Source organism: Pelmatolapia mariae, linkage group LG14 (genome assembly GCF_036321145.2).
Source record: "Pelmatolapia mariae isolate MD_Pm_ZW linkage group LG14, Pm_UMD_F_2, whole genome shotgun sequence".
NCBI classification, from domain to species: Eukaryota; Metazoa; Chordata; class Actinopteri; order Cichliformes; family Cichlidae; genus Pelmatolapia; species Pelmatolapia mariae.
This window is the reverse complement of record NC_086239.1, coordinates 10,298,643-10,314,597: the sequence shown is the minus strand read 5'-3', so window position 1 is coordinate 10,314,597 and position 15,955 is coordinate 10,298,643. Positions and strand designations below refer to the sequence as shown.

The 15,955-nt window shown below is 37.9% G+C and overlaps 1 protein-coding gene across 1 annotated transcript in view; it reads left to right on the top strand.

The window, feature by feature from the left end:
• Window positions 1-2,011: 2,011 nt before the first annotated feature.
• Window positions 2,012-15,955, top strand: part of lsamp (limbic system associated membrane protein) — a 443,552-nt gene continuing 429,608 nt past the window's right edge. Inside the window, exon 1 of the mRNA XM_063494225.1 lies at window positions 2,012-2,189. Within this exon, the coding sequence (XP_063350295.1) occupies window positions 2,126-2,189 (64 nt within the window). The 5' untranslated portion in view covers window positions 2,012-2,125. The remainder of the gene's footprint in view (window positions 2,190-15,955) is intronic.

Genomic DNA, 15,955 nt, shown 5'->3' with positions numbered 1-15,955 from the left:
TCAGTCGTCACTTTCTCGTTATTTCTTTGTCTGCACTCTGAGGTGTGTTGATTATTTAAGAGAATAACTAAGCCTGACAAGTGTGTTCTACACAGTCCTGTATCTATAGTCCATCATCGCTGCAAGGCTACATACTTCCTCATCAGAGGGACCCAACAACTTCTAATCACAGTCGGCACAGGCTGAAATTCATTAGAATTAGCTTAAGGATTTCACACTCACATTCAAAGGTTTGCCTGAGGACAGAAACACTGTGGGCTGGAAATTAATTATGAATCAGGACACTTAGCGGTCAGGAGCTTTGACCTTGGCGTTCAGTGTTAGACATGAGTGGACGGCGCTCACTGTTAAAGGAATCAGAATGTTTCTTTTGAATTAATGGAAAGAAATAAAGATGGCTTGTTCTGACTGACCAGGTCCCTGTAACAGCTGGGGAAATCGCCTGGAATTAGTTAGTTTGATTAGAACGGCTACATTTAGCTCATTTCTGGATTCATAGGACATCAGTGTCTTATTCCAGAGTTGGCAACATTCCGTTTTTGTTTTTTCCTTTGAAGCATGCAAAGTAATTAATGTGAAATAACCAAGCTAATAATTACAAAGAAAAGTGTTTAAAATTCAACATATTTCAGTTTTTATTTATACATATCTTTATATAATTCACACTGAGAGAAAGCTGAGAGATGGTCAGTGATTACCACATGTGAAGGACTAAGGCTTTGACTGAAGATTAGTATTATGAGCCTGTTTCGAGGCTTTGAGGAGCACTGAAGATATGAAGAGGTCCATAAACCCTTAGGTAGATATCCACATGCACAGAGAGCTCTGATATCCTGTGGATGTGAATAATGCATAAAAGCGTAATACACTTTTCATCCATCTGGCCAATGATTTATTTATTTTTAATTTTTTTTTTCTAAATCGAACTCGAACATGAAACGAATCTTCCGTCTGACAATCAGCACTCACTTCTCTGACAGCGGGTTATATTTTTCAATGTGCTGCTTCGGTAGGATACCATCTAACCTTTGCTGCTGGCGTGTTATCATAAAAGCACTCCAAACTATAAATGAACACAGTGATGGAAACAGGTGGGGGAATGTAAATAAACTCTCTGAGCACAATCCCCCAGTGATATGAGGTCCTGTGGGTGAAAGCGTCACAGGTGAAAATGAGCAGAAAAGTGCAAATAATAACACGGAGCTCCAAGCAAGTGAGTCTTGTACATGATGGCAGAGACCCAAGACACAAATTAATACTGTGACATTAAACATGTAGACTTTTTTTTTTGCTAATTTCTCTGCATTTATAAAACAATGAACTGGTCTAGAAAAAAGTCAGTTGATGAAAAGCTTTGAGTGCAGGGAGGTCTTTATATATTTGGACTTAAGTGTTGCAACTTTGCATCTGAATGTCAGCACAGTGGGATAGTTTTGTTGTACTTCAGTCACATGTTGGCAGTTTTTGTGATTTACAGAGGCAAAATTACAAACAACACGATGTCATTTCTTCTTTGCCTTGTGGCTATGACTTGTCTTATTTCAGAATGAAAGTCGTGGTCTTATTTTGCATCCAGAAAAAAGAACCAAACTAATTAAAAAAAACAAAAAACTACTGTACTCTATAAAGATTTCGGAACAGCCTGCTGCAATTACAGTACAGGCGGTCACATAAAATATCGTATTAATATTGCGTATCTGTTTATAGTGTATATATATTTTGTACCATATGAAGCCATATGATAGCCTTAATCCATACAGTACCAATACATGTAGAGATGTGAGTATAAAGGGATGGAATACGGGACATCCTTCTTTTTGAGTTCATATCTAAAATTGTGAATACCTGTAAAATATTTGGATCATAGCCTCAAAGTGAGAGCCACCGGGGTGACTGTAACGTGGGTGAGATGGAAGATTCTCGGTAGGGGTCGCTAATGTCCGCCCAAAGGTAGCAGAAGAATCAGTGACGGTCTCAGGCTCTCCTGTTCATCAGCTCCGCTCAGGCTGGGATTTCTTCCTCCGCTCGGCTTCATCTGCAGCGCTTTCTCTTCGGGAAACTTACCGCTGGAGACGGAGCCTCATCTGGAGGAGCGCGGAGCTTTTGCACCTGAGTGAAGGACACCATGGCTTACTTCTGGATACACACCGCGTGGATCGCCGGCGTCGCTTTCCTCTTTGGATTTCAAGGCAAGGGACCGTTTTATTCTTTTCATTTGGTTTCCCGCTAGGAAACACTGGAGTTAAGAGGAAAATGACATCTACAGTGGATATTTAATGTGCGTCTGTCCGTCCGGTGCTGACTCGAGTTATGAAGGTATGTGAAGAGACTTCCCTTCCTGTGAAACACCTGACAGGACAGAGAGGTGTGGAGTCCTCGCGGTGAAGCTTCTCACTTTTACTGTTACAGCAGAGCGTCGTTTGGTCTGAATAAAGTTAGTGGTGAGTGTCTCGGAGCTGAGCTGACAGCAGTGAGCGCGCAGTAGCGCCCTGTGACACAGAAAAGAGCAGCACTGGAGGCTGATACCCCTGACAGCTTCACTTGAGTCTCCTCAGCAGGGGAGTAGAGTATTGCAGAAACGTGGAGGGTGCTGGACTGTCAGCTCAACAGTTGTGGTTATCTTTTTATCCCCCAGTTTTGTAGTGACGCATACTGTAGATCAGTTTGGATCATTCGTTTATGATCCTTTGCAGTCTTTTTGGCACTGCGCTCATCGTGGCAATGAGCCCATAACTGTGGATATGTGATTCATGTGGACTGTTGAGGAAGGGAAAAAACAAAACAAAACAGTGTGTGGTAGAAAACGAGTAACAGAGGATAGTATGTTTGCAGTTAAAGGGGAGATTGGTTTTCGTGCCTTCTCGCTTGTCTATTTTAGCAATTCAATGCCGGCTTTAACTAATGATGCTCTCCAGACTGTGAGCAGATCGGCACTAAAGGAATTTAGGAAGAGAGTGGTGACAGAAGCTGCTTAGTCTGAATTGAAGAGAAAAACATTTTTAGGTAAGAAAATATTATCAAATACTTAACAGTCAGCTGGAATAATAATAATAATAATAATAATAAGAAGAAGAATAAGAATAAGAAGAAAAAGAATAAAAAGGTGATAGTCAGTGAGTAAGAGCAGTTAACACGTTTCTGTTTAAACCAAGGCACGTGCTGAAGTGTTAAGGATGAACACCACTGAGAGAACCAAGACCTCCATCACCTACAAAGCTGCCTTCCAATTATGTGCATAGATTAGCTTCACCCACAGCAAATTCTTTTTTGGCAGGACCACAGATGCTGAGGGATGTGTGCATGTCAGTCAAAAACAAACAAAAAAAAGGTTATGAATTGTTGATTGGTATTATATTTCAGGGGCGTTAGCACTTAACTCATCGATCTGCTGATGGAAGAAAATGATTTCCTGGCTTGAAGATAGTATGGAAACGTCCATCCATACTTAAGCAAGTATATATGGATAAACAAAGAACCCATCTCTGGATGCTCTTTAATCTTTTAAAACCATTGTATTCCCCTCTAAAATGAAACAACATTCACTGACAATTCTGTGTGTCAGTGTGTGCATGTTCTCCGTGTGCTTGTGTGGGTGTCCTCTGGTTACTCTGGTTTCCTTCCACAGGCCAAAAACATTGTCGTACTTCTGAATTGGCCATAGGTAGACTGTGAGAGTGTGTGGTTTCCTGTCTCTGTGTCTTAGCCCTGTGATAGACTGCTGATGTGTCCATCTCAGAGTGTGCCCCTCCTAATCATTTGACTTTTGTCAAGTGACCCAGCTCCCTGTGACTCAAACTTGGATAAACAGTTAAAAAAATGGATGGCGTGAGAAAGTGGTTGATGGATGGGTGCTGCCCACTGCCGCATGACATACTTACACTTTTAGAGTTTTTGCAGTATTTTGGTACATGCTGAGCATGTTTAATGATCAGCGACGGTATTAAAAACCACCTGGCTAACATTGTGTCGGTACACCTGCAAAAAATGTTCTGACTCATCACAGCATTGGCACAGGACCTCAAGGGGTATTGCTGGGTTTGTGTGGATGACTTGAAGCACATAGCAGTAAAATCTTGTAAAATAGCAGAATCTTTAAAAAGCGTACATAAGAAGATGAAGCTGTTGTTTGCAACTAATAAGTAATGAAAAACAGTTCCCTTTTTACTGTGGGGAGAAAGAAGTCTTCAGAACTGAATCAGTCTACAGAAAGATTGTCAGCGCTATGAATAAAAATTGGCATATGTCTACATTAGCAGAATACTGCCTATTATGTTAGCATTGTGAATTAGCTAGATGTAATCACAGCCTATTGTATTTTCTGTTCACTGAAGCGTTAGAATTTTGCTAATCAGTATACCGTGTTCACATAGCATATTACTTCCATGCAGACCAATCACACTAGCTGTGACGTGGGTTGCCACAGTTTGTAGTTACATGTTTAGGAGGGTGAAAGTCAGGTCGCGATGTGGTCAACAGTGTAAGTTATGCTGTAGGTAAGATTATGCCGCAGGTTACAGCCACAAGTATGGGACTACGCTATACTGAAGATGATGAAAACAGTATTATGAATACAGCTTGACATTAGCCACTACTATACAGCAGCAACAGACCAAAACCAAAAAGAAAATATAGCAGTTTGGGCAAAATATGAATTCATTTTGAATTTGATGGCAGCAACACATCTCAAAAACTTGGAGCAACCAAAGGTGAAAAAAATAAGTAGTACTCAGAACAAACAACTGGAGTAACATTTTATTAGGTTATTGGATATAAAAAGGGAAACAAAATTGTTCAGAAGTAAAAATGGGCAAAGCTTTATTAATTTTCAAAAGAAGAGCACCTGCAAAGAGAATAATATTCCTTAAAATAGAATTGTGAAGACTTTGAGAATCTCACCATCTACAGTGCACAATATCAGCGAAAGATTTAAAATTGGAGAAATCTCTGTGCCCAGTGGACAAGGATGAAAATTAATATTAGATGCCTGTGATCTTTGGGCCCTCAGGTGGCACCGCACTAAAAACACAGGTATGATTCTGTCATTGACCCATACCTGATTCCATGGGCTCAGGAACATGTTCAGAAACACCCCAGTGTGCCATGCTATCCACAAATACAGGTCAAATGTCTATCATGCAAAGAAAAAGCCATATTGGAACATGATCAAGAAATGCCGCTGTTTGCTTTGGACCAAAGCACATTTAAAATGGACTGAGGGGAACTGGAAAATCCTTCTGTGGTCAGATTAATCGAATTGTTTAATTCTTTTTGGAAAACATGAATACAACATCCTCTAGACTAAAGAGGAGCAGGACCATATGCTCCATTTCCAATCACATGTTTTTCAGTGAAGCTCTTGCATATTTCAGCAAGATAATTCTAATTTCTTTGCAGCAGAAAACTCCCATCCCAACTTTTTTGAAATGTGTTGCCACCATCAAAGTCAAAATAAACAACTATTTTTCTTAAAAAGGTTCAATTATTCAGTTTAAGCATTTTATCAGGTTTTCTTTAATTATGGGTTTACAAGATTTGTAAATCACTGCATTCTGGTTTTATTCAAATTTTGCACAGTGTCTAAGCCTTTTGGGGGGACTTGGATCGTATTTTCCGAACTTCTAGAAAATAATGACTTAACCTGTTGAAAACCTGAACTGCATGAGTGAGGGGGAAAAAAAGAAAGGATAAAAGATCTATAGTTAGGATTCCTGTCACTATCTCTTAAATTAAACTATGAGTTAGTAAGCTGTCAAAGTTTTTCTTTTTTCTCTTCCCCTCCCCTTCAACATTCCTCTCATTAATTTACTAGTAAACCTCACTCATGAGCTCCTTATTGTCCCTTAGTGGCTTTTTGAAAAATCTGTGTCGACCAAAGCCATCCTTTTTTGTTTATATCTAGACCCCTACTGGAATTATTTTCCCAGTGCTGCATGCGCATGACAGACAGTAAAATCATTGACTACAGGCTGAGCCATTGTTTCCTCTGAGGGGAGCAGTGATAGCCATCTCTCTGCAAAGCTACTTTAAAACTGTCATCTGCTGTGACTTCAATTGATTTGGATGTTGACACTGTTTGCTGCCGGCTTTTCAAAGTGCAGCCAATGAACCAGACCGCCAGATAAACCGATTTCATGAAATAATATACTTGCATGAATGTGGGGTGGGCTTTGGGGAAAGACTTCGAATTTTATGTGTATATTTGCCCTTTTCCTTAATTATGTAATCAGCTCAGCTACTTTCTTCAGTTAACAAGTATTTATCTTCTGCTGAGCATCAATTTTAATCACTCAGGTAGATCTGTGTTCCACCTACTCTGTCTCCCTCTAACAAGGCCAGCTGCTAAAATGTGAATAATAATTCATCACCAGCGCGGTGTATGGATTCTCGTTTATTTTTACACTATATTAAGTAGTTAAATTGAAAAATACTGCGTTTATCAAAAGCCGCAAACAGGATAACTGAGGAGTTCTATAAGTGGTCCCGTTTAATAAAGTGAGACAATGCAGTAAGAGCTCATTCATTATTCCCTTGGCAGTATGAAACAAAGCTCTTGGCTTTCATGAGCTTTAATGATGCTTTAGCATCATTGTATTTTTTTAATGAAAGAACAGAGATCAGACAGACTGTTTAAATCACTGACGATGTGACCAAAACGAGTTTAGTGGATTTCACGTTGGTGCTTGCGATCCCAAATTTGCTCAGCTTCACTGAAGAGTACCTGTCACTGATATGTCATCTTGTCTGTTAGGTTTTCTAGTCTACAGCTGGGAGAACCATTTTCTTCCTCTCTGAGTTTTAATTTGCTGCAAAAAGTTGTGCTTCAGTGATTATGACATATTTTCATCATTGGTGGCCCAGGCTTTGTGACTTGGGAATCACTGACATTAGAATCATGCAAACAAGCCTTTGTTTTCTTAGGCAGCAGACGACTTCATGGACGGTTTACAGGGAGAGAAGTGGATCTGTCATTGGAGACGAAGATGAAGATTGCTCCACTTCCTCTGACTGTTGGTGGTTTCCAGATAATATACTCAAACAAAGTTTCAGGCTCTTCAGCTGTTATCTTCTCTCTAACTAGCCAAAACAAATTTCTATCATTTCAAAAGGGAAATAAATCTTTTGAAAAGTATTCTTTTCTCAACTTTTAAAAAGAAGTGTTTTGGTCACTGCTTTATTGATAAGATCCATTTGCTGTCTGAAAGTGGACTTTATCTGTCCTATTAAATTAAGATAAGGGATGTCTGTTTTTGCCTTGTTGTGTGGCCAAAACTAGTTGTGATATCTATTTCCAATGAAGTCTCTTGTGATGTAAAAAAGTAGATAATCACTCCAGTGATCAAAGCCCTTTGACTTTAGGCAATCATTCAGATTCAGATCAACAGATTCAGGCAAGCATGAATTCTCTATATTTTTTTCCTAATTAAGCCCTTTTAACCATTTATAACATCCATACCATATCAATCACTTGCATGTATATGACATATATAGATAACAAAAAGTGCAGCTTCTGTTTTCCTTGCCTCACTGCATGTACACTCTAATAAGTACTTTTTAATGTAAAATGTAATTATGAATGCCTGCAGGTCTGTGGCGTAGCTTGTGTGATTCATAGTTTGCGACCCTGTGTATTTTGTTTATTTGGGTGAATGCGCTTGATTAGTGTAATGTAACTTTCATAATGTAACTTTATGCAAAGTTACATTATGATTTCATTTCGTTTCATCTGCATTAACAAAGCTATCAAATGAGCTGGCCTTAAGTAAGTCAGCTGTTGCTAGGAGGTTGCTAGTTCTGACATAACATATCTGCCATGGTTGGAGTTTTTGAAACAGACTAACAAAAAGTAACATATCCTGGCATACTTTAAACCTGTGGAACCCTTGCTCAGGAAAATGGACATCACATATTCAACAAATACAGCATTGATTTGTATTTATATCAAATCAATGCTGATACTGCGTATCAGTACTCATCAAACAAGAGTAAACTCTGAAAGGACTTGATGTGTATACAGACACCACACGGTTTATTAAGTCATGGGCTTGTATGGGCTTGGACCCCTTTTTACCTTCAGAACCGCCCTAGTTCTTTGTGGCATAGAGTCACACCGGATTGAGATCTTGTAACATTACAAATTCAAAAAACAAGCTGTAGATGGTCTAAGGAGCTTGGAAAGAAAAGTGTCTGGACTCCTTTAAGTTTCCTTGAAGAGGTTTCACCTCTAATCCGAGAAGCTTCTTCAGTTCTAAGAGCAATTGGTGGAGAGTCCCAGATTTTAAGCCCTATGGGAGTGTCCACAAGAGGGTCATGGACCTCCTATTGATCCGCTACCTAATCACACGAGCCAAGGTGTTAAAACGGTTGTGGGTCACTATCAGCCAGGGTTTCGTGTGAACCCATTGTGAAACCTAGCCCCACCCTATCATCTGATTTCCTGAGGTCAAATGGCCCAGGATGTGAGTGGGCGTTAAGGCGTCTGGGAAGGGATCTCAAAAGTGGATTATAGATGCCAGACAGTTGATGTCGTAAGCCACCACTTCTGTTCAAAGATGGTCGTTCACAGTGGACATAGATGGCTTCTTTCACTCCTCTTTCAAACCATTTGTTTTCTCTGTCCAAAATGTGAATATTGGCATCCTCGAAAGACCTTTGTCCTTTAAATGCAGATGAAAAGCTGAATCCTGACCACCTTGACGTGAGTCTCAGCTGTTCATCTGCATCTAAAGGATGCCAATGTTCACACATATCAGGAATTGGGCAAATAGTTTGAGTTCAATTGACTTCGAACTACTTGCAAAGTATTTTCCTTTTTTTTTATTTGAAACTTGTAAACTGTTGGCTAACAGTATAAATGCTCACACGATCGCAATTTAAGTAATGTTATACCTCATAGTAATGTTAGTAGGCTAATCAGAAATCATCCTAACATTTTAGCCCGTGTTCTGACAACAAAATTTAATTTTCACATTGTAAATAAATGGTCTGCCACCACCATGCCTGTTTAATAAGGCAGTTCTGATGTTCATTGAGGTCCCAACAAAGCAAAAATACATCCATTATGTGCAGCATGTGTCCCGATCGTTTAGCTAGAATGTTTTTTCTGTATTGTTGTACTGACTGTGTTTAACACTCATGTACAAAACAGTAACACTGATGTATCTGGTGAATACCTAACACAATATTATGCATAAATGAATCCTGCCTCTATACATGACAGACTGCCAGCAGAAGCAGTGTTTGTTTTCAATGTTTCCTACACACACCTACTGCCTGTAACTGACTGTTTAACTGCTAACGCTGAAGATGTTATGAAATCTTGTAAGATCTGATAAAATAAACATGCTGTGTTTTCTAGGAATCCAAAACTACTCTGTGAGAAATCATTTAAAAATGATTAATTCTTTCATTATGGTGACTTCAACTGAATCTGTCAGTGTAAAGCAATTAAAAATTTTATTTAGCCGATTCTTTATTTTATCAAAGAAAAATAAAGTGAAGTGCTCTGAAAGTAAATAGAAATATACAACATTTAATGAACAGCAAACATTTTGGGCTAAAAAATAGGCTAAACAAATTACTTTACCAAAATACTGTAACATTTTACTGAGACTGTTATCTCTTTGGTTCCTCACAATAAACAGCTGTACTGATTTTTATAGCATTATTCTTGAATTAAGTGTTTACACATTAAATATATACATGCATTTATTTCCTATTAATCCTACTTTCAAACTGGTTAATCCTCTTCATGAAAACAACCCTAATACTGTGTTCAGCTGATGGATTCAAGCAGTTTACCAGAGTGCAGACAGTTCTACCATTGAGCAAGATTAATGGACTGGTGAACCATTTAAAATCTAATTGTTTTGTCAGTTTTTTTGCTCGTTTCAGAGTGAATGGAAAACGATTTTTAAACTGTTTAATGTGATTTTTTGATGCCATATATCTGTATTAGGGCATGGGGCTGTACATGAGCCTGAAACTAAATCTTTTATAAACCATTTTTCTACTCTCTATTTCTCATGAAATGTCCTGATTTGCAGTTTCCTCCAGCCCACCAGTTAATCTTATACCATCCTACTGAAAAAATCCTCAAAACATGTACTTTGTCTGGATACCATTTCTCTTTCAAGAGCTCTAATGTGCAGCCATCAAATTTAGAAATAATCAGAAGCACTGAGGATATATACTTTGAGTTTCAACGAATTTTTTAATTGCTATCATTTCTCGTACTTTTTTCAGCATCAATGTTTCCGTAATGTTATTTTTTTTTCTTCATAGTTATACTTGAACTGCTCCTCTTGACTGAAGTAGGTGGCACTTGATCATCACATTTTCAACAGAAGAAACAAATGATGTATCAGATGCCTCTCTCGCAGAGAGCGCACTAAGCGCACCTAGTACCTGATTTTAAAAAAGTTATCAAAGAGATTCAGTAACTAAAGTCATGATAGCCATTATCTGTGAGTGGGATTTTAGGTGTTAACAGAAAGAAAATCTGCTCTGTGAAACGTGCTTTATAGTACATCACTTAGGCATCTGAAAAGCATATTGATTTGCTCTCCTGATATTTAGACTGTAGTATTGATATTTTAACCTTAACATTTGGTTAATCAAAAAAGAAGAAATAAATCTGGTTGATTATGTAGCACCATAATAACAGGTCTTAATGATGCCTAACAGTGGCTTATAAAGCCCAGAAGTAAGAGCTGGACATAAACTGGTCACATTTGTGAACAAGTCTGTGTGAAAATTGCTGCAAATTCTGCTGGACACTCTGCACACGCTGTCGTGATCAAAGCCAAATGCAGTGATTAGTTTCAGTTGCAATCCTGACGTTTCCTCTGTCCAAACATGCCCGATTGGATTTTGCCTGCGGTGTAATGCCAGTCGTACTGGGCTGACAAACAGAGATTCTACAGTAGCTCAGTCTGGATGACAGTAAGAGCATAGTTAGAGGACCTTCATGACTGGAACAAACAGATTCAGATAACACACTAAGCAAGTCTGAAAACACACTTAGCTTTCAACCAGTATTTTCGCACATGTCAGGATGCCGAATACCATAATTTGTAGATGGAAAGGAAAAAACGAGAAAATACTTTCAGCAGAGAGGCTCATACACGGAGGAAGAGGAAATAAATGGATGTGTGTCACTCCGTGCTGCATGCGAGGTAAGGCGTCTTTTATAGCCATCCTACATGATGTGTGGGTGTTATAACAGACTAGATTTATACAGTCAAGAAGCTTAATGATGCTGTTGAGCAGCACTCTGCATGCAGAGTCACACATATACATTCACACTTATGTGAAACAGAAGAGCAGGAAACTGCAGTACCGTAGAAAAGGAGAATTGCATTGTAGATATGTGATACTACTGTTACTATTAGGGTGAATTTAATAGTAGTTACTCAGCAGTTACTATAAAAAAAATCAGCTCTGGGATGAAACGTGAGTTCATATCACTTAGATCACATAGGAGCCTTTAATCAGACAACTTATCAGTTTTTCCATTGAGCGTGCTTAAGGTTTAATACTGTCTAAGAGCTGTTAAGACTAACAGAAGAGTTTAAGTTTAACTGGGATAATTTATCACCTCGAGATGAATGCTGTTGTTGTGATTTGTCGGTATATAAATAAAATTTAAATCGAATTGAATTGATTCATTTACCAGATGTCTGTGAAGATAAACCTCATAGAGTTCTGAGCAACATGACCCCGTGCAAGCATATGATTCATTATTTCCATTGTTCCAGTTCTGAATAGGCTTCAGAAACTGGTGGTAGTAAGCCATATCAACACAGGTGGGCATCTTTGTTCGTCTTGCTATAATGCGTGCTGCAGTAAATTTACATAAGCCAGTTTCCTCAAGGTTCTTTCTACATAAACATGGTCTTGCAATTTTTTGACAAGACACAAACCACATTAGTGATAATTAGCTTTTCTTTATCCTGTTCATCAGTAAATAAAATGGACACATTTAATTATTTGTAACATTATCACATTGTTTACGACAAGCGGGGAAAAACAGGTGTGGAGTTTTCACAAAATATGACATTCATGTCAGAAAGATATGGAAGGAAGTCTCATTAGGATTGGGATTCATTTTTCAGGAGAGACAATTAGAGCGCAATTATAGACAGATAATATGAAAATCCATTATACATTTTCAGAATTATGAATAGCCTCTGCAAGATTGATACTTAAATAAAACATTTTAATGAAAAAGGAGAATGTAACTTATTAGGTTTCTTTTTTTGTGTTGCTAGTAGAAGCAAAAAAATTATTTGTTTTTGTGTGAAAATCCAAATCCCCGTACCTGAGAACAAAAAAATGCAACTGCTGTTGTGCTGTGATTAAATCCTGACTTCTCTGTAGAAGTAGCAGTATTTGACTTCAGGCATTATCAAGCACGAATAAGTATAAAACAATAAAAAAAAATGTAAAATATTCTATTCAATGAATTTGCACATTACTTTCTGCACATGTAATTTTGCATTAATTTGGGGTATACGCAAACACGAGACACTTTCTAAATCCCCTACAACAGCTAGTGGGCATCATTCTGACCCTGTCCTGCAACAAAATTAGTAATGACATTAACAATGACAACAAAGGTATTTCATGAAGAATTTAAATGGTAGCCTTCATTTAGATTGGACAAAATCATAATCTAAGATTAAGTTTCAGGGGGTGTATTTTATTTTCAGAGTCTTGTATTTACAATACCACAAAATAGCCTTGATGTAATTTTAGCCAGACACTTTAAGCCATATGTTTGGGCTTGGTGAAACTCTGGGCACAGCCTCAGACACTCATTAGCTCAGGTATTCATTAGCTTTGTAACAGACTCTCAGTTGCAGATGTTTAACATTTTCACATCGCCTAACCGCTCATCTTAGGCTATCAGCTCTACCCACAGATAACAATGTCTCAGCTGATGTTAAAAGAGGGTGATCTCTCTCAGACAGTTTTGCTGCTTTTCCATGTCCACATTGAAGTAGAGAAGAAGAACAAGGGATGGATGGAGATTGACAGCCGACTTCTGTTTCTTTGATTCCAATTTGTCATTAGTTCCTCCAAAAATTCAGAAAGTTGAAATGCTGCACAGGAGGCATGAGCAACCCTGTGTAGCCATCCAGCCTGAGAGAAGAAAGGCTTTTTTTGTGGTGAAAACCAAATGTATGTACGTCGGCTTTCACAGGGTGTCTTTAGTGGTTTCCCTCTTTTTATAATGCACATTTTTTTCCATCTGATCTCCTCATCTACTTTACATAGCCATTCATGGATAATTTATACTACCATAAATAATTGCTGGACTTTTAAAAAAATCTATCTGTAAATTTAAATTCACTTTATAACGTGCATATTAGCATGACTCCACTGACAGTTCTTGTAAATGGGTTTTTAAAGATTGTTTGGAGTTGATTTCCACCGCTGTACATTATTTTTGCATTAACCGTGTATTTTGTTGAAAATACAAATAGACATGACATTGATTATACACAACATATTATACCGTGTCATTATGTTGTTTTTTTTAAGAAAACAACTAATCCAAAATGCAGAAGTAGTTTGTGGTAAAACTAAATACACCCGTACTAATTCTATAGAAATTGAAAGTGTAAGTAGCAGCCAGGCACTGCTAATCAAACTTGTACTTGATTAATTGATGAGCACCTCTATAATACCAGAACAGTTGTCTGTTTGCTGGTATAAAGCATCAAGGTGTGTGTTAGCACGATGTCAAGCAGAAAGGACATTAGTGTTTTGGGTGGCTATACACACTCAAACACACACACGTAGAAAAACATATTTAGTATACACATTCAGTAATGTATATACCTTTACATATTGTACATATATTTATTACTTTTTAGATTAGCCATTTTTATATTTTGCTTGTTTTACATTATTGTATTTTGCACAACTCTGTTGCTTGTGAAGCTCGCACACAAGAATTTCACTCACATGTACTGTACCAGTGTACCTGCACATGTGATGTGACAATAAAAGTGATTTGATTTGATTTGATTTTGGCTGTATCTCAGGAGGTAAAGCAGGCCATCTACTCATCAAAATGTTGGTGGTTCCAGCATACATCATAACAGGTCTCACTTCCATTTTATAAGCATTCCCTTTCACTCTGACTTCTATCTTCTATCCTCATCTCTACCTGCTCAATCCTCCCTGCTCTCAGTTCTTCACATCTCCTGTGTATGGTCTACTGCTTTCGATGGCTGACTACAGGTATTTAAACTCCTACCTCTACTGCTTCCAGCTTCACCTGCTTTCCTCTTATTCACACATGTATTCTGTCATGCTTTTACTGACTTTTCTCTTCTCTCCAGAGCGTACCTACACCTCTTTAGGTTCTCCTCCTCTCTTCCACCCAACCATCACTCCCACTGCACACCTCACCACCACCTTATTTTATCATCTTCCAACTGACACAGTGCACTTCCTTTTGACCTTCTCTATACTTTATTATAGATATTATATACTCTCTCAGGACTCTCACAGAAAGCATCGGAACTACAGTGCTCGCGAAACTTCAATAAGTGTTTTCCATATCTCCTTGGTTTGGCTGATCACCTTTGTTTCTCTGCAGTTACTACAGCTCTGCAGATCACCCTTGTTTTGTGACATACTTGTGATTATGCTGTGTGATGAAGATAATTCACGGCAGAGTGGCTGAAAAAAAAGTTGCAATAACCTAGTCAAAGTTCAGACCTCGATCTGGTTGAAATTCTTTAGAGAAAAAGAGGGTGTACTTTCTTTTTCACATGACTGTACTTGGGATCCTTTTGGATATGTTAAGATGTTGAGTTTACTAATTCATCCACTTCATATTATCTAAGAAAATACAAGGCTGGTTTCTCTTGAGTTGTTTATATTCTAAGGATGTTCAAAAGCTGATTTTATAATAGATGTAGACTTAGCTTGTTCTCAATTAAGATGAGCTGATTGCAAATTAGAGTATTAAGGATTACTTGAAGTCTAAATGAAGTTTGATTGAATGATTCAAATAAGCAGGTTTAACTGTTGCTTAACAATGTCTGTAAGGGAGCATGTGCTACTTTAAAGGCCAGATTTACTAAGTGAGGCAACAAGATTTAGACACTTCTAACCTATCAGCTCACAGTAAAAAGTAAAGGAGCCTGCTAATATAAGACCAATGTTTGTAGACATCTTGAATTGGGATATGAGATGCATATGAGTGTTTAGTATCAAAATATATTCTTTCAGTTCAGTTCTTTCTGTTATTAACATTAGTGAAAAATCTGTGGGTGAGCAGCTTTACAGCATGGGTTTCCATGGATGAGCAGCTCCTGGAACTGTAAGGTGACTCGGTTCTTATCAATTTATTGTATCTAACTGAACACCAACATAGAGAACAGATACAAGCTGGACGAGTACTATTTTTTTAATATGACTAATCTATTAAATTATTTTTATGTTACAACTTTTCATTAATCTTGGCATCTGTAATCTTTAATTGTGATTTATCTTTGATGTGCTGCTGTGTTCAGGGTTTGTCTCAACTCACTGTTCAATTTCCAGGTTGCTCTTCATCACATTAACGTTGCTTATGGTCACAGTATGTATATGTATGTTGACATCTGTTGGTGTCAAAGAAACTGTAGAACTCATTATTGCACCAAAGGAGGCAGCTGAACATATCTAAAGGAGCATTCCTGCCTGCAGTGGCAGATGAGTGTGACACAGACTGGCTATCACATTCCAGCATTTCATTTGGAAGTGATGCATTTGTTTATCTCATATGTGTTTATCTGAAAATTGAAATGGTGTACAGCAAAAATTAAATGATTAATAAATCTGGTTCAAATTGCAGCTTGTGGTGATTAAAATTCTCGTAGTAACAGTTACTTTGTTACATTTTTACATTACATTGTACACTCGGTCAATTTGTCTCATTATTGGAGTAATTGTT